Raw genomic sequence first — 23,161 nt, 5'->3', positions numbered from 1 at the left:
AGGTGGGAAGGCAGAGGAGATTTAGATAGAAATTATTTATCTTGTCTTACATGAAATTTGAATTCTAGTTTAGGATCTAATGCAAACACAAAAGCATAATGCAGCAAAATGGAGGGGGAAAGGGCTCTCCCCTTTCCAGTGCAAATCTCTGTACTGAAAAAGCCTACTCCAGAGGGCTGGAAAACTCTTTGGAGATGGTTTTCAGAAGGCTCTTAGGTGCAAAGGAGCACAGTTTTGCAACATTTTAGTTAGCCAAACATAACAATCACTTCCTTTATGCAATGTTGAAAACAATGATCTGAACTGTCAGGAGACATGCCAGATAATATGATGGAACTCACCTCACAGGATGCTTAGCCTCCATTTTATGCAAGGAGTATCCACACATAGCTCTCTAGAAATCTGCCATGTGTCATAATTTCCTCCATTTCCAAAATTCAAGAAGAGAGTGCCATTGCTAATGTAACCAAAACAGCAGTACTTGTATGCAATAAGGAAAAAAAAAGAACAAGTTTGTGAGGAGCTCTGATTTGCATAAGTACAAACTAGGGGGGGGGGGAAGATTCCTAAAACAGGAAATAGCTAGGAACAGCCCAATGATGAGCAATCGTGCTCAATATGTAGTTGGCTTTGGAATACAACTTCTCAGGGGGAGAAGACAGAAAAAACAAAACAAGAGTATCATGGAGGATGCCCTGGCCTGATACATCAAACTGATACACTTTTCTTTTCTCAGTTCACAAGATGATCCTGTGCCGAAGTGCAGGTAACTTACACATTAACCTCTTCCCCGAACTCGAAGTTAAGTTCAATCTTATTTTCCATACAATTTTAATGGGGATTTTTAGGCTGATATGTTTAACAATGAAGTTAGACTCTAAATAGAATGACTTTTTTCTTTCAAATTTTATTGTGCTGAATAATTTTCTATGAACTTTGCCTGCTTATCTATAGCTGTTCAATTTTAATTAAGATAAACATAAAGGCAAAGGTTTCCCTTGACATTTAGTCCAGTCGTGTCTGACTCTAGGGAGCGGTGCTCATCCACATCTCCAAGCCATAAAGCCAGCATTTGTATAAAGACAGTTTCTGTGGTCATGTGGCCAGCGCGACTAGACACGGAATGCTGCTACCTTCCCACCAAGGTGGTACCTATTTATCTACTTGTATTTGCATGCTTTCAAGCTGCTAGGTTGGCAGGAGCTGGGACAAGCAATGGGAGCTCACTCCGTTGCGTGGATTCAATCTTACGACTGCTTGTCTTCTGACCTTGAAGCACAGAGGCTTCTGCGGTTTAACCCACAGCGCCACCACGTCCCTCAGGGGCAGTTTAACCCACAGTGCCACCCACATCCCAACATAAAAAGGGGCAGTAAAAATCTATCCACTAGCTAGCCCTATAAATTAGTATAGCAGAGGAGTTAAAATCTGTGTTTTAATAACTCCAGCTGTAGATGGACCATACAAATTATGAATGTTTCCACATATTTTATCATAGATGAATAGCACACAAAATAGCTTTGTAATTGATATTATTTTTTGGAAGCCAGCACACCATTTTTTATACAGTTAATTATGGGGTGAGAGAGGATAGGGATCCTACGCTGGAATAGTTACAGTAGAAATGCTGGGTTTGGTTTAAAAACTAGTTAAAAACTACATTTTGTGAGATAGGAAGTATTCAATACCATGGATTATAAAGAGATCTGATGATGTAGCTCACCATGGTTTCCATTTTGCAGATGGGAATCTAAAGATACAGCAAGTTACTCAGAGTAATACAAGAGGTTTTTAGTTAAGTGTTTAGATTTCAGATTTCCAGATGTGAGTCCAGTGCTAATCTATTTCCAGCTAACTTTCAGAAAAGATGTTATTATAGCAGGTAGAAAGTAAAGAAGCAGTGAAGTTTGGTCTAGAGATAAACAGAGCAGAAGAAACTAGATGTTTCACACACTAAATAATTTATAACAATCTTAGATTGCAGATGCAAGCATAGCTAACTAAAATGGCATGCTTGTAATTGTCCATGCATTCTTAACATCTGTTCCTCCATTGCGCTCCATTCTATCCACAAAATGAAAAAAGGCAGAAACATACTGAATAAAATGTTGTTTTGTAGAGTGATTTTTACTATTTCTATTCAAGCTCGTTAACTCTGAAGTAGTTTACTTAGCAACATGGGAAGCCAAAGACAGACTTCAAAAATGCTTAACATACAAAAATTAAGCCTAAAATAGACAAAATGATACATTCCACTTCCTGGTTCATAGGCAGGTAGATGTACAGAGGCAATCTTGGTGTCTGATGCAACCCTTTCTGTTTCAATATTCTAAAAGTTTTAAAGTCAGCTTTCTACAAAAATGTGACTTTTCAATCATTCTGCAAAAATCCTTTTCTTTCAAGAAAAAATGTTCATTTCAGAGAACACCTAATCTTCTCACTATATAAAATTAATCAATCAACACCTTTCCTGTGTTTCCAGTATCAAAGACATGGTGCAATTTCCTTCTGTTAGCTAAAAATTGGGATTTCACTCTCTGTTTCTCCATGCAACACAGATGACAAATTATGATCATTTTTATAACAAATGATATAAAAGCATTATAAAGTATATGTATGTGCATGCATGTACTGAAGCAAACAGAACTACATCTATTTACATGTTGACAAGGCAAAATCCTCAATTAACTGCAGTACTAGATTAGTTCCACCTGGCTTATGGCTTCATCATTAAGAAGTAATTCTTAAATCTGAAAAAATCATTATACTAGACATACTGCCTCTAGCTATCTTAGTGTTTGTACAGCACATAGAGAACAACCATCATATATACAGTATTGGTATTTATATAATACTGCTTACAAATTGGCTTATTTTTGAGCCACTTCTTTTCTCAAAGTCAGAAAACCCATAAGAGTTATCAGGAGAGAAGTCATTCCCTAGGCCCTAGTAATTGTTTCATGGATATTTTCCTCCTCTCTGTACTCTCATTTGTTTACATCCCAAGCTGCTTATTTCTCCCAGAAGAATGTGTTAATACTTCACACCTCCATTTATCTATGTTTGGAAAATGCACAGAGTCAGTGCTGTAGTTCAGTTACTTTCCATGGTCCACCCTCCTTCTCACTATTATGAAGGTATCTGTTAAGATTCCTTTAACATATTACACTGAATTGTAGATTACTTTCAACTATAGGTTTATACAGCTGTGCTTTCAGAAAAGTCTTGGTAGAAACCAGAATTTTCCCATGATGAACAGAAGAATATGCTACACTTCCACTTAAGAGTGTCTCAAACATATGTAACACTCACAATTGATGTCTCTGATGAGCTGCCTCTAGATAACAAGCAGTGTCAAGGAAGCTTTTAGAGAAAAGACAATTTTCTTCAGAAACTGGAAGCCTTATCCAAATAAGAATTTTAAAAAAGAATACAAGCTTGCACAAAGGAAATTTAAACAGATCACAGTTTAGAAATAACATCTTCTGAGTACTACATAGTACATTTTAAAATAAGGAGGACTACTTTTTTCAAAGTTCTGTTACTTTTTTATTTCCAACAATAAGAAACTCCAATTCTGGTATAGATATTATGCTGCAAATATTACTTTTGGGGAGCTGCAGCCTTTTAAATGTGCTCATAAATAATGATCTATTGTTAGGGATGAATAGTGCCGTGGGCCAAGTTTGCTGCCAGTGCCAAACTGAGGTGATATATATTGAAGCAAAAAATCACTACATCACATATAGTTGTTGTAACATTCACATCCCACTGTTCCATTACTAGATAGTGTTCAAAGCAGCTTGAAATCATAAAATGAAATAAAAACAACCACAAACAGTTGCTTGGATCCCTCTGGAAAAATGATGGGATATAAAATGAATCAATCAATCAATTAAAACATACAATTCTTAAAATCAAACAAAACATGAGTATGAAAACATTAAAATAAATAACTCTACAGTTAAAATTATCCCAATACCGTGTTTCTCCAAAAATAAGACAGAGCCTTATATTAATTTTTGCCCCCAAAAATGCATTAGGGCTTATTTTCAGGGGATGTTTATTTTATAGTCATGTCATCTTCCGGTTGCTGCACAGTGGTGGAGGGTGGGGTTTCACTTAACTAGGGCTTATTTTTGGGGTAGGGCTTATATTACAAGCATCCTGAAAAAATCATACTAGGGCTTATTTTCAGTTTAGGCCTTATTTTGGGGAAAACAAGGTACATATACTTTGATGAGACCAGAGCTGGCATTCTGATAGCTGGATGAAACGTTGAACTGCTCTATGGCTGCTGTAAAAAAAAGAAAATTCCATGTTTGACACAATTCGAAAAGAAACTTTAAGAATTATCCAAATCATACTACCCTTACAAAAGTCCTCAAAAAATATACAGTATTGTAGAATGGAATAGCTGCGGAAAAGGGCAACTGAAATTATTAAAGGTCTAGAAGCAATTCCCGTGGGTAAAATGATGCCAGCTTTGGGAGCTGATGAAGCTATAAACAAGTGAACAAGTGAGCCACAATAGAAATATATAAATAATGCATAGTGTGGTGATAGTGGATAAGCAGATTTTGTCCCTTTCTCATAATGCTAGAATTTATGATCATCTGGCTCTAAGTGAGCTGGATACTCAATTTACTGACCTTGGAAGGATGGAAGGCTACCAGAGTTTGAGCCCAGCTTATGAGTAGAGTTTTGGCTACAGTTTAACCATTGTGCCAGAAGGCTCTTCACTGAAGGCAAACAAAACTGGGCCAGACTTAAAAGCACTTTACTTATTCTATCTACCTGTGTCTGCTCACAATAATATAATCATAATATAGCTCACAATAATATAATCATAATATATGAATGTGATTAGCTGAGTAAATCTGTTGCAGAAAGAGGGGCTATTATGAACCAAAGGGAAAAGAAAAGATACTCAAATTGTAGGTATTCATGACAGTAAACAATGGAGTGCTGCTGCTTTAACTGGAATGACAATCAGGAGAAACAGTTGTGTGTCAGGTGATATCTCTCTGCAGTGCTATCCTATAGAAAAATTGGATCGGATCTTCTGTCAGGACTGCCATAAACAGTTTGTATTTTACTGGTGTGAGTAGGAAAAGAGGAGATATTTATGAAATGTTCCCCTCATTTCAGCTCAGAACAGCACCTCTTCTTAATGACTGACACCTTTTGGTATTTTATGCAGCGATTATGCATAAAACATGAAATGTGTGAAACTTAGAGACCTAAGAATATTGAACTCTGCTGCCTAAAAGAAAAATCAGCCAGATTATTTTACTGAATCATTTAAATGGTTCGATCATGTTTTAGTTCAGGTAACACCTTATACATACAGGACCATTTAACACTTTAAATTATCAAATTACTTTTGAAATTTCTGGGCATCTTGAATGAACACTGAAAACAATGAAAATAAAAGCAACTGCTGCATCACATGGGGAATCTGCTGAAGAAAACATACACTATTTCCTGAATGTCATGGCACCAGTATAGTAGGAACCATGAGCACAGAAAGAAAACATATGCAGCATCTTGAACTTACTTATTCTTTTAGGAGTGGCTTATCTTACCAAAGTGACAACATGCTGACCTGGCTACTAAAGGAGTGTGCCACTCAGCACACAGCAGCTTCTCCTCTTGGAGGAGAACTACCTGCAATTTATCCCTGCCAGTTTCAATTTAGGAAGACTAAGCTAAAGATCCCTTTGGTTGTCAGGTCAGATTGCAACTCCTGCGCTACTAGAGGAAGGGCTGCACCACCTAGCCTCATGAACTCCACTCAGTTGAACTCAGAAGGACTCCCTGAGCATAAAAGAGCATTTGTGTGATTCCATCCCTGTCCCACCGATACAATAAACTTTCTCTCTGTCATGCCTCATCTTGCTGAGTCAGCTTCAGAAAATTAGCTGGACTTCATGTAGTTGGGGTAGGGTGGTATGGAAGGGGAATTCAATGCTCCAGCAATCAATTATTGTTCTGAAAGCTGCACTATCAGTAGAGAAGTATCAGAACAGGGAAAAGGTCCAGCAGATGTCAGGCTCATTTGTTCTAAGGAGAGACATAGGTTGAAAAAGATGAGAGCAAAAGCATATCCAGCATTTCAAGGTCTTCTGAGTGCTGACTGGAATCAGCTGGACACTGTGGGGGGGAGGGGCGTTGGCACTGGGAAGGTACAAATTTTGTGTGTGCTCCCATCAGACCTTTTGTATGAACAACATGGAAGTCACCTTTCATCTTCTACTCTGTGCTGCCTGCCCAGATTCACAGAACCTTTGACAAATGAACTGCTGACAACCTTGCCTATGCCTGTTCCTTTTGTGAAGGTGATTGATCTATTTGGATTGAACTGATGGCTTGTCACTTAGACAGTACTGACCTCCTTTTTGTGAATAAGGACTGGCTTAAGATGATGCAGCTCTAGCCCTTACTGCCTGACACATCAAACAACTGCATCAGTGATTGTCAGTTTTCATTAGGACCCAAAGAAGGTAAGTTCAGGAGGATGTGCTTAAAATGTCTTATGAGCAAAACTGCAACCTGAACAATGTAAATTTAGCTACATAGTGTCAACAACAGAATATAGTAATACAGTCTTTTGATTGGATAACTTTTGTCACGAAGGGGATTAAGTGGCATGTTTCCTGCTTATTCCTCTCTGTACTGATGTTTGATCTATTTGAGAGGGCTGAGATTATCTTCTCTTGCATCATGGGATAAGATAAACCTGGTAAAATTGCTACCCTATCTCTTTCCACTAGGGAGTTGCTGTTGGATCCCAATTCCTTCTGCAAATAGACGGAGCAATTCCATTTATATGATGTACAGTACATATACAAAAAATGTAAAGAACCTGAAACTCTTCCTCCCCCACTAACACTACATATGTTCATAGACCAGAATCTTGTTGGTGATTTACATGTACATAAATTACATTGTATAATTTGGTGCCACCAAGTGCATGTTCATAATGAGACTGGCATTATGTCAGCAGCAACTAGCTGCAGGGTCTTACATAATTTAATCTACGCACAGGTAAGTGTGAAGGGAAAGACCAGAAGCTCCGGGTCTTTCTGGTAGAGCCGACTCTCTTAAAGACTTCCAAAATGACCCAGACTAGCCCTCCCACCTCCCCTGGTAGTAAGAAAGAACAAGGGGACGTCGGACAGGAGTCAGGAGGAGCACCACCAGAAGGGAAGGTGTCATGTGCGGTGGATACCAGTGACTTGGAGGAAGCACTCAAGGGGTTAATGACACCCGGTCCGTATAAGGAAGAATTGGAGGGAAGGAAGGAGGAGGGGTTAAACAGGGAGGATATATAACGGTGAAGCAGGATGATATCCCGGGTGGTTGGGAGATGGTCTGGATAGAGGATCCGTGGACCAAGCGTTGGGAGCAGGTGCGTGTGCCTCGGGAGGAGGCCGAAAGGAGACGTAAGAGGGGTCTGATGCAAGGGGTCTCCCCCCTTACTGGGGGGAGACTGAGGCCAAGCTCTGGTGTAAGAAGCTGGCCGAGGCGAAGGAGGCGAGGGAGAGGGAGAGGGCGGCCAGGCAGGCATGGCATATAGAAGAACTGAGGAAGATGGGCTGCTACCTGGTCCCTGGAGTGCCTCGCCAAGAGAAGGAGACCTCTCATGGGGGTGGACTGGAGATGAAGAAACCCTCCCATTGTTGAGTCCGTTTGACCGAGAAGAAAAGGACAAGTTGTTGGGGGAGGTCCCTGTTGGATCTTGGGACTCTGAACCTGTTAAATCTGTTTTTGATACCTCATGGATACCCTTGCCTGAGCCGGTTGCGGGGCAAGAGAACAAACCAGAATTGCCAGTTAAGAATGACGTTCCGTTTATTCCAGTTAATAAAGAAAAGTTAACAGCAGAAAAAGCAGTGTCGACTCCTTCTTGGGAAGAGCGGGAAACCCCAAACAACGAATCCTCACAGTAAGCCACCAAGATTTTGGGCACAGTATATTAAGAGAAATGTGGCATCATTCTAAACAGCACTTAGTTTTTTCACGTCTATCATTATGAGGTCAGTATGATCTAGCTATACATCTGATTGTATTATTGTGAAGAAGTAGTTTGAGAATGCATGTATTATTGTGAAGTAGTAGTTTGAGAATGCTGAAGTATTATATGAATATAAATATTGTTAAGTAACTGCATATGTTGCTCAGTAGCTCTGTGCAAAATCAAAGCTATCAAAGTATAAATTGAGGGGGGACACAAACATATCACTTTTCTGTTAATGAATATTGGAAGACTGCAAACTTAAAATTTGCCGTTAATTCAGATTAATATGTAAAACACCTATTATACCTCACTTCTCTTTGTTATTTCTGATCTACAGTTTCTCAAGCAGAGGTGGTGGTACATGGATTTCAAATCTGATAAAGAATATAATACAGTAGTCATAATTTACTATAGTAATAGTTCAGACTGGGTCTACACAGTATCCCTTTTCAGCAAAAGAGGGAAACTCCCTCCCTGCTGCTACAGAGACAGGGAATTATCAGCAACATGGGCCCTTCTCTTTCATGAGCTGAAGTATCTTCTCTTCACACATGGGGCTCCCTAGATCCTGCTCATTATTGACTACAATAAATACAACATTACACATTAAACTGCTTGCTAATAATTAACTAGAGCAGATGGTTAATACAACTATCTGTATACATCCCTTCAAATACTAAAGGTTTTAATTGCATAGAATTTGTTCACAACACACTATCATAAAGATAGAGCTTTTCCCTTTGGGTGCCTGTGTTTGTTTATGTTGGACCATATGTTAACAAAGCTGATACTGTACCCTTCACATGAATGTCAGTTATATCAGATTTCAGAAATAAAGTTACACTGTCAGTCTTTAGTTATCTACAAAAGTGCTTGCTTTTACTATCAAGTTATCCTAAATCTGTTTTCCAACCCTTTTCAATTTGCATACCCCTTTTATAATAGTCATGTAACCTGTGAACCCCTTCCAACTTGTATAAAAAGGAATTTTAATATGGTAAATAAACAGATTTTGTTCCTATAATTTATTTCTAATCTATTAATGTTAATGTACTGTATTAATGGGCCTGTAAATCTGCTTCTACCAGATAAAATCTGAGAAGGAAAACTTTTTTCAATAAACTTTGAGTTTCTATCTCTTCACTCCAAAAAAAGCCCCCTCAGTGAAGAGCCCCTCCCCCTCAAGCCCAAATGACTATCTCACCCACAGCCCCCACACATGCTCTCCCTGATTTTCCTCCCTCATCTTTTTGTCCCTCTTGCCTTCCTCCTCCATGACTCAGGCAGGACCTGGAGGTATTGCCCGCCCCAGGTCCCCTCTCCACTATGCTGCCAGACACAGCAAGAGGTGCCATTGCCAGGACAGCAACAACTTTTCAATCCTGCTGCCATCTTGGGCATCAGTATTCCTGCAAGGCACCATATTCTTGCCTCATTTAGGCCTCTTTGAGATGGGCTAATGCTCGGGTCTGAAGGGCTGACATCAGTCCTCCAAAGGTTGATGTGGTGGAGCAGAGTGAAACGAGTGAGAGCAGCTCTTTTAGAGGGGGTAGGAGTGATGGGCATAAAAGGAAAATCTGCCCAAAGGGGTACAGAAATAACTAAGAACTCTAAATTGCCTGAAATTCTGTTTCAGATTAAATTTATCTGTGGGCCAAGAGGATTAAAATAAAATAGGATTGTGTATGCCATATTTAATATAATAAATATAAAAATAATTGCAACTAAAAATAGTTGTGGTGACCCTCCTGAAAACACTTCACAACTCCCTTGAGGGTCATGGGCCCCAGATTGGGAACCTGTGCCCTAAATGTTCACTCTAGTTACTAGTATACTACCTCTAACATGTTAAGGTCTATTTGCCAGAAGAAAAGCATGGGACACTTGAACTGAGCTATCCCTAGGTTACAAAGCTGTCAATCAAAACAAGGTCCAGAAACTATAAAGTTCTCTTAGTTTATTGTAGGTAAAGCTTGTATACAATAGATATACTTTAGAATCCAATATAATTTTTTTAAATGTTCAAAAGAAGCCACCTCAGAGAAAGACTATGAAAAGCAAGGAAAGTCAGGAGTGAAGGGTTCCCTGCTTACCACTTTAGCACTCTATATTTTCTGCCAATACATTTTACCCTCAAAGTGATGTAAGTTTATATTAGGATAACCGTGCCTTTGGGTAACTAGATGGAAAGCCATAGAGCTGGAGGTAGTGATGAGATCTGGACAGAGTTGTAAAAGACTAAGCACCTCTTGAAGTTTTCTTGTCTTAATCATTCTCCTTCTGGAACTGCTTTAACAAGAAAAGTCACCCGGGTTCCAATATTGTGATTTTATATACAGTACTGTACTATGAAAACATCTCACTGCCAGATTCAGACAAAACAGTTGAACTACAATACTAACAGGTATGCATAATGAAATCTCTTACAAAAACACAACATAGCTGCATAAGCATGACCAACTTATATTTTTACTGGTCTGTTGACACCCCCTGAGTATTTTTTTAAATGTACTTATAAAATAAACCCTTTAAGCCCATATCCTTAAAGATGACAAGCATCTGTTCTGAAAATAGAGTACAAATATAGCATTTCTTCCTTTATTCCTCCTTACATTTCCCAAAAGACAGAACCATCCCATTTCCCCCAAACAGAGGGGTGTGTCCCAGCTTTAGGCTTACAGTGGAATCAGTCTCACTGAGCACAGTGGAACTGACTTCAGGCAAGGGATTATGATGTTAAGACTGTAGCCCATGAACTATTTGAAATGCTTTTGACTAAATATACATAGAATGATAGCAACTGTCATTGTATTTTCCCAAATTATTCACAGCAGGCTTTTCCAGTTAAAGGAAAGGAAAGGGGGCATACCTCTAACTGGAAAAACTTTCTGTAAACAGTTCTAGAAAATTGGTTTAATTCTATGCATAGGGGATGGAAAGGGCAGACTTATGCAAAAATGAGAAGTCACTAATGTGAATAAAATAAGCTCTGCAGCTGTGCAAGCTGTGCATCAACTATAATGGGCTGATGGAAGATGTGGTCAAATGGTGGAGAAAGGGCAGTTGAAGGCCTGTGTTGGGGAGGCTAGTATGAAGTGGGGAAAAGTGAAGGGGCAGGTGAAATCATCCACATCTGAATAATGGGGAATGTGCCTTTCTATATGTGCAGTCTGAGGCAAGCGGTATAGTCTTAGAGTGGCGCTTTTGAATACTGTACATTGAAAGTGGAATTAGATTGATAGTACCTAATTCTCATGGTAATCTGGATTTAAAAATTTTTATTTTGAGTTTTATGGATGTAACATTTTTCTTTTATTGTTTTTCTATTTATTTTCAATGATTACTATGATGGTTCTCTTTGTCCTGTTATGCAAGGTGTTGAAATGTTGCATTTAGGATTGATTCTATATCTGCTGTCTTTTTGTCATTAACAATTTTCAAAACTTAATTATTTAGGAACAACTTTTTTCTGACTGCAGGAATAGTGGTTTTGGTTTCTTTTCTGACAATATCTCCGGTTCCAGTTCACAATTCTTCTGTTTCATGGTCAATTGAGTGTAGTAATAAAAGGCTATTATTTATATGGTCTTTGGGTTCTTTAGGAATATTATTTGAATTATATTTTGGTACTAAAATTATGCAGTGTTCTTCGGGTTTGCTCTCATTTTTGGAGATTAACTTACATAGTCTGTATCACGGTTAGTTCCAGAGATTCTGTACAACTATACAGATGATTTGATTTCTATATTGGCCATCCATTAATATCCATGTGTATTATTAGATTGCCTGAAGCATGTATTCACAATAAAAATACTGATTGAAAAGAATTCTGTGAGTCATTTGTTTTGTTTCTCCAAATTCTCCAAAGACATTTGGTTCTTTTTTATTTCCCACTTTTGCATTCAAGTCATCCATGATTATCAGCTGTTCCTGTTTTGGTTTTCCTCCTGGACACCTGCATAAACATTTTCAATTTCTCTTTCAGTATCTCTAGTTGGAGTACAGTCTTGAATAATTTTCAAATTATTCATGTTCAGCTGGTTGTTGAATTATAGCCCCTAACTGCTTGTGATGTCTTATCTCACTATTAGAGTCATATTCATTCTTCTTAGTTTGTCATTTCCTGAGTACAGCATTTTGTCTTTATCTGATAGAAAATGACTTACAGCCAACTTCAGTTCACTAAGTCCTAGCATTGCAGTGTTTAAACAGTCAATTTCTTGTTTTGTACTGTTAAGATCATCCTTCTCACATTCCAGTTATATTCCTCACAGTCTTTGATTTTCCTTTTGTCTCTGCAAACACCAAGAATTAGATGTCTTTTCACCTTTAATCCAGCTTCTTCATTACCAACAGTGCTATTTGTACTTACACTTGGCTCTCCTCAGCAGTGTGTTTTCCCACCTGAAAGTGCCATCCTCTAGCATTATTTCCCCCCCCCCCCTTTGGATGCACACCTTAACTTGGTGATAGAGTATGATGGTAGTTGAGAAGAATACAGTACTGGCAACGAGGCGAGACACTGTTTTGAATCATGACTTCTGACAGCTATCAAACCTACAGTTCAATGCATTCCAATGGGGGGGGGGGAATTCACCAAAAATTAACGAAGACTCAGAACAAAGCCAAATTAAGTTTGCAAAGGTTTTACAGGGTGCACTAACAATTCCAAGCATTTTAAACAGTTTTTGAACATTTTAAGACACACTTAAAATAGTGAAAATGGACATCGCTAAGCGAAACAAGGGGACCTAAACTGTCATCGCTAAGCGAAGCAAGGTCCTGAACATCACTATGCAAAATTTCCCCATTGGAAACATCGCTAAACGGAGCGCAAGATCACTCAAAAACCTCATCGCTAAGCAAATACATTGTTAAATGAGGCAATCGCTAAGCGAGGCACCATTGTATTTGGTTTATCAGGAAAGTCACACAGAGATGTGCTGCAAAGAATGACTTTCAGAACCCCATCACCTCCATACTTACCTACTGTTTACTTGCAAAACCAGTAAGAAATGTTGTTAGACATCATCTATGGTGTTAAAATATCTCACACTTGCTTCTGATTATGTGTGAGCAAAATTTTTCTCTAGGCAAAAGAGGAAAATTTACTTAGCCCTTGAAGCAAAGTTTAAAAAAAATCACATAGTTCTTATCTTCTTGAGCCTGTTAGCTAAACATTTTTAAAATGCTAACTTAGGAAGATACTGTAGATAATTGCATACTCCCAGACTAATGGCATACTTGAAGTAAGTGTTTATTCCGCTACAGAGACCTTTTTAAAAATCTTTCTATCATCCCACTACCATCATAATCCTGAACATAACCTTCTTATCAACAGCCAGTAAGTGTTTGTGAGAAAAGTATCCTGCCTCGCTACTACCAAAGGCAGACAATGGACATATTTTTATGCTTGGTGCAGAGGAGGGATAGAGCAATCTTTCATTCCTTTGCCTTCTCATTAACTCATCTGCATGAAATGCCACATGCTTGCTTGCCTGTTAATTCCTGGTCACCTACTATTACAAACTAGTATTTAAAACAAGCCTGGATTCTTGCTACTTTTTCAAAGTAGTGATCAATGACGGGTTAAGATGATAATGAAGGGTGAAGACCACAATCCTCTACTCTGGGGAAAACCCCGCTGAATTCAATGGAATCGCTCTGCTAAGCATACCTAACTCACCACAGGCGTTTGCAGTCTAAGCACAGGCAAATAGGGCCGGGAAGGAAAGGAAGAAGAAGAGAGGAATAATAACTCAGCTTTTAGAGTGGAAATTGGGGGAGGTTTTTTTTCCTCCATATTTCCGGCTGGTGCTCTTGTTCCTCACTTGAATTCTGTGAGAGAAGCCCTATCCTTCCCTCCTTTGTAAGTGTGAAAGCAGCAGCGAGGCGCTAGGTATGCCGTCCTCCTCTAGACGTTGCGCTACACTTACCTTAGGAGTAACCCCACTGAAATGAGCAACACTTCCTTGAGAGGAGACGCGTCTGATACCTTTCAGCCTTTAGCCTCAAAGCTACGCTATGGTGAAGCCGCAGAGCCGGCAAGAGGACGGAGCTGTCCTTCCTGGGAGCCCCTTCGTCCCTTGCCCCCAGGTTGGACTCGGGGATTGCAAGGGGATCCTGTCCAGCCCACCCCCCAAACCTCACCGGAGCCCCCCCAACGCCAGGGGACTCGAGCTCGCCCCTCACCCAACTGAGAGAGGCGCTCACGAGCACAAACCACAACGTCTCGTCAGAATGACAGCTTCTCCCGTTTGGCCCTTTTTCAGGGTAGGTTTGGATGTCAAACCTGCGGCGGACGCATTTTTCAAGGGTCGGGAGGAGCAGGGGGGGGAAAAAAGAAAAATTAAACGCCTGCTGCTCTTTTCCTCCCCAAGACTCAGGGCCGGCAACGAGTCTCAGCAGCGTGCTCGGCTTTTGTGGCGGCGGCGGCGACGGGGAAGCCTCGCCTCAGGAAAGAGCCGAACCCGGAGCGCTGTCTAACGGGCAACGGAGCCGGCCGGGCGAGCGTGGGACCTGGCGCGCGCGGCCGCGCGAGGCGATCCAACGCTCTCTTCCCCCCCCCCCCACCCGGCGGCTCGCCTGCCTTCTACCGTATTTCCCAGCCGCGCGAGCGTGACGTTTTGGCCCGGCCTCCTTTTTTTTGTTTTGTTTTGTTCCCCTCCCCACGACTTTCCTGTCGAGCCTGAAAGAGAGCGGGGTGACCGAGGGTTGCTAGCGGGCGAGCGAGAGACCACGCCCCGCCTCCGCCTTCCAAGTTCCATTCCCTATATGGAGCTACAGAGGGAGCCGCCGGGCTCCGCCCACTTTGCCCCCCCCGAGAACAACTCGCCTCAGGCGCGTCCCACGGAGGCTCGTCGTTGAGAATGCCATATGTATGCGCGCGCACGCCAGACACCAAAGCGGGGGGGGCGGCGGCATAGGGCGGAGTACAAGGAGAACAAACAGACAAATGGAGGGTGTGTGTATGGCCCCGTCCCTACCTGGACTCTGACCCGCCCACCCCAGGCCTCCAGCGCCTCCGCCTCCAACGTTTGAAGAACGCCGCCGTCGGCCCGTCACGGTTGACGCGCAGAGCACACGATCGCGGGGCCCGTTCTATTTATGTTTGTGCTCTCATTTTTGCATATCCCCGCCCAGCCCCTCCCCTCCCTCTGTGCGCTAGGCGGATGGGGCCCCGCCCCTTTTGCCCGAATATGGCCCTGGTGGGCGTGTCCTCCCGCTCCGGCAGGCGTTCGCAGGCTTCCTGGTGCCGTTTATAGAGTACAGGCACTTCCGCCGTCTGCTTAGAAGCGGCGCGATCATGGCGGAGCGCGGACAGCTCCCTCCCCCCGCCAAGCGCCTCTGCTGCAGACCTGGCTACGGTGCCGGGTGCAGGCCGGGCCAGCGGGCGGGTTCGGGCGGCGGCGGCGGCGTTGCCGGCAGCGGTGGCGGCGAGGGAGGCGGCCTGGGCGGCGGCGGCAGCGGGGCGCTCTGCGTGGCGGGACCTTCCTCGGCCGTCGCTGCCTCCTCCGGTGCCGTCGCTTTCCCCCCTGCCCTCGCCGCCGCCTATGCTGCGTTGGGGGTGTTGCCGTTGGGCAAGACGCAGAGCCCCGAGTCGCTGCTGGACATCGCGGCTCGGCGGGTGGCGGAGAAGTGGCCCTTCCAGCGGGTGGAGGAGAGGTTCGAGCGCATCCCGGAGCCGGTGCAGCGTCGTATCGTCTACTGGTCCTTTCCCCGGAGCGAAAGGGAGATCTGCATGTACTCTTCCTTCAACACCGGCGCCGCCGCCGAGGATGCCGCCGCCAGCAACGCCTCGGCCGCCGCTCCCGGCGGGGGATCTAACGCCGTCGCCTCGACGGGCACCGCCGTCGGCATCGCCTCGGCCGCCAGCGCCGTAGCGAGTAACAGCGGCGGAGGCGGCGGCAGCGCCGTGCCCGGCGGCGGAGGGACGGTGGACGCCGCGGCCGACGAGAACCGCTTGCCCTTCCGGAGGGGCATCGCTTTGCTGGACGGCGGCTGCGTCGACAACGTCCTGCAAGTCGGTGAGTCACTCGGTCCTGGTGGGGATACGGGTGGGGTGGGTGGGGTGGAAACAGCGGAAAGGTTGATGGCTGGTTTTTCTCTCTCCACCCCCCCCCCCTTTCCTGTCACTGTGCTACGGGTCGCGGTCTCTTCTCCTCCCACATTCTCCAAACCTGACTCCTGGTCTCATCATCCACCTGCACAGTCTACCTTTCTCTCTTTCTCTCTCATTTTCTCTCCTCCCCCCCCCAGCTCTAACCTATGACTCCACTCGATGAAAGCCCTCCCCTTCTATATACATAATTTTATCTGTATTTTTGTTCCTCTCTCTTGTCGGACTAGTATTCTCAGAATCAGACCATTCAGGCAGGTCAAGACGCAAACGCAGGCACACACAGTTAACCTTAGCTAGGTCTCTCTTCTCCTTTAAATCTTCTGCTGTTAAATTGCCCAGGATAATCTTTTGCATCCAGACAATGCATGCAGGCCGTTGCATTCTGTCTGACTCCCTTTACACCTTTTTTTTTTTTTAAAAATAATAATCCAAGACTAGTAGCCCAGATAATCCCAAAACATTTTAATCCCACTCCAGTAGCTTGTTTTTGTTTCCTCTTCCAGCTCGCCTTCTATCCTGCTTTCCCTGTTTTTATTATCAAAACACTCACCGCGGTAATAGATGCTCGTATCTGTTTCACCCCCTCCCTTCACATCGGAGAGTTTAAATGGAAGTGAATCAGTAGCAGGATCCCTTCAGGGAAGGAGATGGGGGGGGGAAGCAAGCATCTCTAGGATTTGCCAGGAGAGACTGGAATCTCCAAACAAAGACATTTCTAGGACAGCAGCGCTTGAGCAGGGGGTGAAATCTTGCATTGGCTTTGCAGAGACACCTTAGGTGCTCTCACGTCCAGTCAGCATCTCCCTGTCATCCTGGGTTTTGTTATTGGTGGCACCCGGGGTAGGTCACTGGGTCGTAAAGCTGTCAGATTGCTTATGAAATGGGGGCTGAAAGGCGGTCTGTCTGAAATGGGGCGGGGGAAGTTGGCTGCCCAAGGGGATTGGTGTGCAGGAAGGCAGAGCCAGCCACAAATGCTGCCAAATCGCTTTAGGACATAGCAGATCTCTCTCTTTCTCTTTCTCTTTCTTAATAACAGCAAGCAGGGAGAAGTGCTGCTTTTTCAATGAAATCATACTTTCCTTTCATGTTTATGCTGCTCCTCATTCTCTCTGGGGGCAGGAACTCCTATTCTGTCCAACTCCTCCCTTTTAAACCAAACAGCCCTGGCAAAGGTGGGGAGGGATTGCTGCTGCCAATGAAGGGGGTGTGAGGTGAGGATTGCCTGCCTTGTTTCCCTTTTGCTCAAGACTCTGCTTGGGGAAAATGTGCTGATGGGTGGTTATTTCCTATTTAAAACTTCCTGCTTAGGGTGAGGTTCTCAGCGGAGCTGGATCTCTCTTTTTTGTTGTTGTTGCATTTTCAAGAGGGTCATGTCTTGGCGGCAGCACATTCCTCAGTGGCCTGCAGGAAATTTCCTTTGGAGGAAAACCTGGCACCATCTCTCATTGTCGTATTTGTTTGTGTCCTTTCCAGGTTTGTGTGTGTGTTGTATGGGGTGTGTTGCTCCATGAAAAGAAGGCATCAGACAAAAGAGCCTCTTTCCATGCTTTTCACTGCCTACAAAACAGCAAGGATCTGACAAAAGGAAAGGCAGTCTGGAGATTCTGAAGCTGAACAACATCATTTAACCTCTGCTCAGATTTGCCCGTTTCTCTCTGCCATGTACTACAAATGCAATCCAGGTTTTTAGTGGGCTGCTTTTCTTTCATTTTTTTCTCCCCCTTTTCCCCATCTGTCAAAATTTAAGCATGGATGAAGCGGCTTTTTTTTAAAAAAAAGTCAGCTTAAACCCACGAAACTGAATATTGCAGCTCCCTCTCTGGATGTAGCCTAGTGCTAGGCTTTCTTAGTACAGTATTTAAAAATGTGGACACATATAACAGTTTAAATGTTAATGTGGTTGTACCTTTGCTTTTTGTGGGCGTGGGATCACTGTCTCTCTTCACTTACTAAAAGGAAGTTGAGGGTCACAGCCAGCTTGAATTAGAATGGAGTTGCTGAATTGTGAGGTAGACTTTATTCCCATCATGATGCCTTTCCTCTTCTGCCTGCAAATGATTTAGCTTTGGGCACTCCTCTAAGTTCTAATTAACATTCCACAAGACTTCTAGATCTGCCCCTTTATAGCAAGGGTTTGAGGCATCTCTCCTGTTTGTGGCGGCACCAGCAGAATTGAATGTTTTCTGGTTTGGCTGGCATTGCCAAGGGCTTCTTGTCATCCTCCTCTCCCTTCATTTTCTCCCCCTTTCCTCTGCTTGACTCCACTTGCAAGGGATGAGGAATGACAGGAGTGCACATAGGGAGGGATTCTTGGCTGATTACATTTAAGCTAGGAATTCACTGTGAAAATAAAGCCAAGGGGTGATAAATAAAAGATGCAATCTTCTCCAGGAGACAGACACTCAGCGTGGGCTTAGTCTTGCTTGCTTTCAGCACTTAGAAGGGGCCTCATTGAGAACTCTTGAAAGGATAGGAGGGGGAAGAGTTGTGCAGCCTGGAAAAGGGGAGGGGCCTTGAGTGCTGTCAGCAAAGGTCAGTATGAATAGAGGAAAATAATGCGTAAATAGAACCCGTCCCCCCCTTGCTTCTTCTGGAAAATTTTAAATCAACATGCAGTCAGTGCTACACAAGAACAGTATATTTTAATTTTTTTCCTTACTCTATCCTTTTGGAAACCCTCCAAGCTGTTAATGTATGGAAACTTTTGCATTTCACAGTCATGTTAAAATGTGACTTTATTTGGGGTGTGGTGAGAGAAGAGTGTAACAGATGCTGAAGCTTTCCAAATAACAAATATTTTCCTGGTTAATGCTGGCCTCATTAAGCATTTTGAAGGTTTTACATGGAGTGAAAACTGCAAAAAAAAAAAAAAAAAAAAGGAACAGTGTAAACAGACCTTCTGTGTTTGTGAACTACCTACCATTTTATCGTTGGATTTTAGACGTTGGTTTTGCAGGCTGGATTTGTAATAAAATTGCACTGTGTTGATTTTTATGCTTGTTCTCTTTTTCTGTTGTAAGCAGCTTTGGGAGTGTGAGGGGCTCTGATCAGCTGATAGGTGGGTTGTAAAATGGTTGAGCCATGAGTGGTCCTGCTAGCACAAGCTGTTAGCTTTTAGTAACATTCATCCTTAGTGTCTATAGTATCTCTCTGTCTGCACAATGTAATTTGGATAGTGTTAATTTCTGCAGATGTGCTGCAGAATGGTCTGGTTACAAGGCAGATGTTCTTTAAAACTGCTTCGTGTTTTACCAGTAGCAATGAACTTGCCAGAGTGATGCTGTGCATGAGCCATGCAATCATTATATGCTGTACCTTCATCTAAAATTTGCAAAGGCATGACTATAGATACAGGAAAAGGCTCTCTTACATTTATTCAAACCTTTTTGATCAACACCTTCTGTTGCATTGCTCAGCTCCATCCCCTCTCTTACTTGAGACTGTCTTGTCAGACAATTGTATACAGTATTATTATAAATGCCATTTTAAACCAATCTACTCAGTTTCTGTTTGGGAAAGCCTTTGTGTACTGAAGGAAGCCACAGATTCTGATAAAAATATTTTAATATGTCTTCCTCTAGTTTCTAGAAGTATCTCCAACAAATGCAACTTCATAGTAATTAAGACATCAGGGACCACCCTTGCCTTTGATGGAGAATTCTGATACCTTTGTCAGACAAGGTAAAACATGTCAAGCTTATCATTCTCAAATCCTTATGAGCACTGAGGTCAATAGTTTTAAACTGTCACTGCAGACAATAAAGGTACAGATACTATAAAATTCTTTCTTGCTTAACATCTCAGAGGTACTGTAGGACATTGAGCCATGACCACATAAAAGTATTTCTCGAGTGCATTTATATTACTGCCACTTACTGAATGATAAATTTTTAAATGTATGATTACACATTGTATGTTTATCTGAAAAGAATCACTGGGATTTTTCTGTTTTGTATGAATTTTGAAGAAAAATCAGAAGAAAGATTATTTATTAACAAACACACATGCATGCACACAAACAAGCAAATTCCTTTTGAAGGCTTTTTCTGAAAGGTGTAATGAACTAAGCAATCTTTTTTGCTGCTGGAAGTCTCGCTTAGATTAAATTGAGACTTCACTAGTCAAGGTTTTTGTTAATTTTCAGAGGAGGTGTTCAGTGGTCTTGAAGACTACAATGCAGGTATGAAACCGAGATTTTTATGATTTGCACACACAATATTTAGATGGTATTGTTTGAAAAATTGGCTATTTTGCTAGTGAAATTTAGTAATAGGTAATTTGTCATTCCTTTGTAAAGATCCAGTATGTTTGGAACACACCCACTGCTTTGCAAATGGTACAAGTGTATGTTCACTTTCAGATTATTTATTTCCTCTGAAGAAAGGCTTGATGAAAAGTGTTAATAAATTTGCCTTTATTGACATAAAGAGCTCACCTGCACTGATCAACTTTACCACCAATTTGGATCTTGGTAGTTCTAGTTATGTATTTTATAATAACATTTTGGGGAGTTTGTCTTTTACCCATTTACATGTGCTTTAGAGACTGTCACTATTCACTTTTCCTGTTTTATTTCATGCCTGCTATTGTTGCTATTTTAGTTATGAGTTTCGGCTTTGCTCCTTGGTACTTATATACATTTCAAGTAGTTTTCTTGCATCTACAGAGCTATAGCCAATACTGTGGTAGCTCCAGTGGTGGCTACACTTTGCAGAGCTGTGATATGGTTGCACTGTAGTTGATGCCAGAAGATTGGTTAAATTCCATTTATTTCTGAAAAACCGTCAAAATGACATGGTACTATTACAGCCAGGATGAAATGTAGTCATCCAGATTTTGTCATATTACAACTCCTGACATTCTTTGTCATTGGTTGTGCTGGCTAAGACTGATGGTATCAACATTTCAATAAATATCTGAGAGATTATACTTTTTCCAGCGTTGATCTGCATATGCATATTACTATACACTTTGTTAGTGGGTTAACTTTTTTTCTTTGCAACTCATTGTAACTTGAGTGTGTACTTGTATGTACACAATTTTGGTTTTCACACTTGTGAATTCTGTAAGCTGTTGCATTTCTCTGGAAGGCCCTCATCTTGTAAAAGAACTGTTTGTTGCCACTCTGTTGCCTGGAAATGCATGGCATCTTCAGGGAAGAGAAGCAGACAAGCAGCAGTCACAGGATGCTGGAATGCATCCACAGAGGATGCAGTCACAGAGGGCTGAAAAAGGTCTCTGTGGCTTTAGTAACTGTCAGTTTTAGCCAGAAGCTCATGTGGTCTTGAAACACAATTGTTTTGTGCTATGCAATGATTTGGGAACTATAGATGGTCCATTTGTGGTGAACACAATTGACTTGATGTTCCCATCTGCTAAAGATCTATAAATGAGCAGTTATTTAAAATAAAACACTGTATGATGTGTTGATTGAAGTTTAACTTTGACTATTTATTAATTTTGATGTAACATTTGCTGTGGTTTCATCCTGTCCATATGATGACTGGATGCACATTGTGTACATTTCTGGCATAGAGCAGTACCTCAGTAAACCCCACCCTGAATATGTATGAAATAAAAGTAAAACACATTGTAGGTAATGGGTGAAATATTTATGTTGCACAATTTAAAATGCTTCTGGGGGATAGGCTGGTTAGAATTCTATCTACTTGTTAATCCAGTTTTGATGCCAGGACAACCTTGAGCATTAATGCAATAAGACACTTGGGTGCCTTGTTCAGACATAACTGAGGGAACCTGCTCCCATCCTCAGCCCATGCTCCGACCCTTTTTTCTGAAACTTTTGTTGAACAATTTGTGACACTGAGGTACATTCAGTAGCTAGGATTCCTCATCCCATTGAATTTTGGAATAGTGATAGGTTCCAATACAGTAATGTGGTAGCAGATTTTGACAAAATACAATTGACATGCAAATAACCAAGGACTCTTTAATTGCAACATGTTGCTGTCAGTGCAGCTCCTGCAAAGTCGAGTGGGAGGGAGAGGATCTTGAAAGCAAGAGGAGATTGTATACTGTGAAATGAAGGCAAAATTGCTATTCAACAGTACCACAGTCTGTTTTTCTCAAATCAACATTAAATATTTCTTCATGCTTTTATATGGGGTCAGGGTTTACCATGTGACTTGCCATAGCCTACTGGCTTTCTTCTTTATCGTGGCTGGTTCCTGCTATCAGGCAGGATTTGATTGCAGTCTGTTAGCTGAATCTCCCACTATTCTGTGTTCAAGATACTGTACTGTATATTGCATGCTCTGGTCTTGACACCTGGGGAGTTTTTGAAACCTTTAGTCCCCTCCTGGGGATTTGGGTCTGAAGGGTTTCTTTCTTTCTTTCTTTCTTTCTTTCTTTCTTTCTTTCTTTCTTTCTTTCTTTCTTTCTTTCTTTCTTTCTTTCTTTCTTTCTTTCTTTCTTTCTTTCTTTCTTTCCTGCCTTCCTGCCTTCCTGCCTTCCTGCCTTCCTTCCTTCCTTCCTTCCTTCCTTCCTTCCTTCCTTCCTTCCTTCCTTCCTTCCTTTTTGTGATACGCATCAGTAAGTTCAGTTTCTCATCTACTTTTAGTCTGTTGATGCACAATGCTAATTTACAATTTATTTTATTATCAATAACAACAACAATAATGTTCTGTTATCAAATCAATTCGGGTTATGATGACCTTTGCCAGGGTTTCCTAAATATAAAGTACTCAGAAGTGGGTTATCATTCACTCCTTCTGATATGGCTTGTCCAAGACCACATAGGATAGAACTTCTCCTGGGAGGCGTAGTAGAAAATTAAACTCCTGATCCCTGGGTTCACAGCCAAATACTCTGCTCAGAGGTAGTTCCTTGGTTCCTCTTTATGACGCTGCAGCTTGCCTAAGGCCACACAGAAAGCAAGCACATAATTCTATCTACCACACGTGTTCCTTGGTGGAATGGGACTATCTCCCAGAAGGCATAGTGGTGATTTGAATTCATATCTCCAGCTCCACAACCAACTCACTGAGCTATATTAT

General features: G+C 42.0%; 1 protein-coding gene and 1 long non-coding RNA gene across 7 annotated transcripts in view; one reads left to right on the top strand and one right to left on the bottom strand.

The window, feature by feature from the left end:
• The window catches only part of LOC110073966 (uncharacterized), a 42,813-nt gene extending 27,616 nt beyond the window's left edge, over positions 1–15,197 (bottom strand). Inside the window, exons 1-3 of one of the 6 annotated variants that reach the window (XR_013541192.1) lie at positions 15,010–15,197; positions 3,313–3,363; positions 342–480 (exon numbers count right to left, since the gene is read on the bottom strand). This is a non-coding gene — a long non-coding RNA (uncharacterized LOC110073966). Of the gene's footprint in view, positions 1–341; positions 481–3,312; positions 3,364–13,959; positions 14,987–15,009 lie in introns of those variants that run through there. The other 5 variants (XR_013541191.1, XR_013541193.1, XR_012084529.2 and 2 more) reach the window with 5 other exon arrangements.
• A 117-nt stretch (positions 15,198–15,314) lies between these two features.
• ZSWIM6 (zinc finger SWIM-type containing 6) overlaps positions 15,315–23,161 on the top strand; it is a 126,693-nt gene continuing 118,846 nt past the window's right edge. The window contains exon 1 of the mRNA XM_072992716.2: positions 15,315–16,050. Coding sequence (XP_072848817.2) covers positions 15,330–16,050 — 721 coding nt within the window. The 5' untranslated portion in view covers positions 15,315–15,329. The remainder of the gene's footprint in view (positions 16,051–23,161) is intronic.

This window comes from Pogona vitticeps, chromosome 2 (assembly GCF_051106095.1).
Source record: "Pogona vitticeps strain Pit_001003342236 chromosome 2, PviZW2.1, whole genome shotgun sequence".
NCBI lineage: Eukaryota > Metazoa > Chordata > Lepidosauria > Squamata > Agamidae > Pogona > Pogona vitticeps.
Note: the sequence above shows the minus strand (reverse complement) of the source record. Positions and strands in the feature narration are given on the sequence as shown.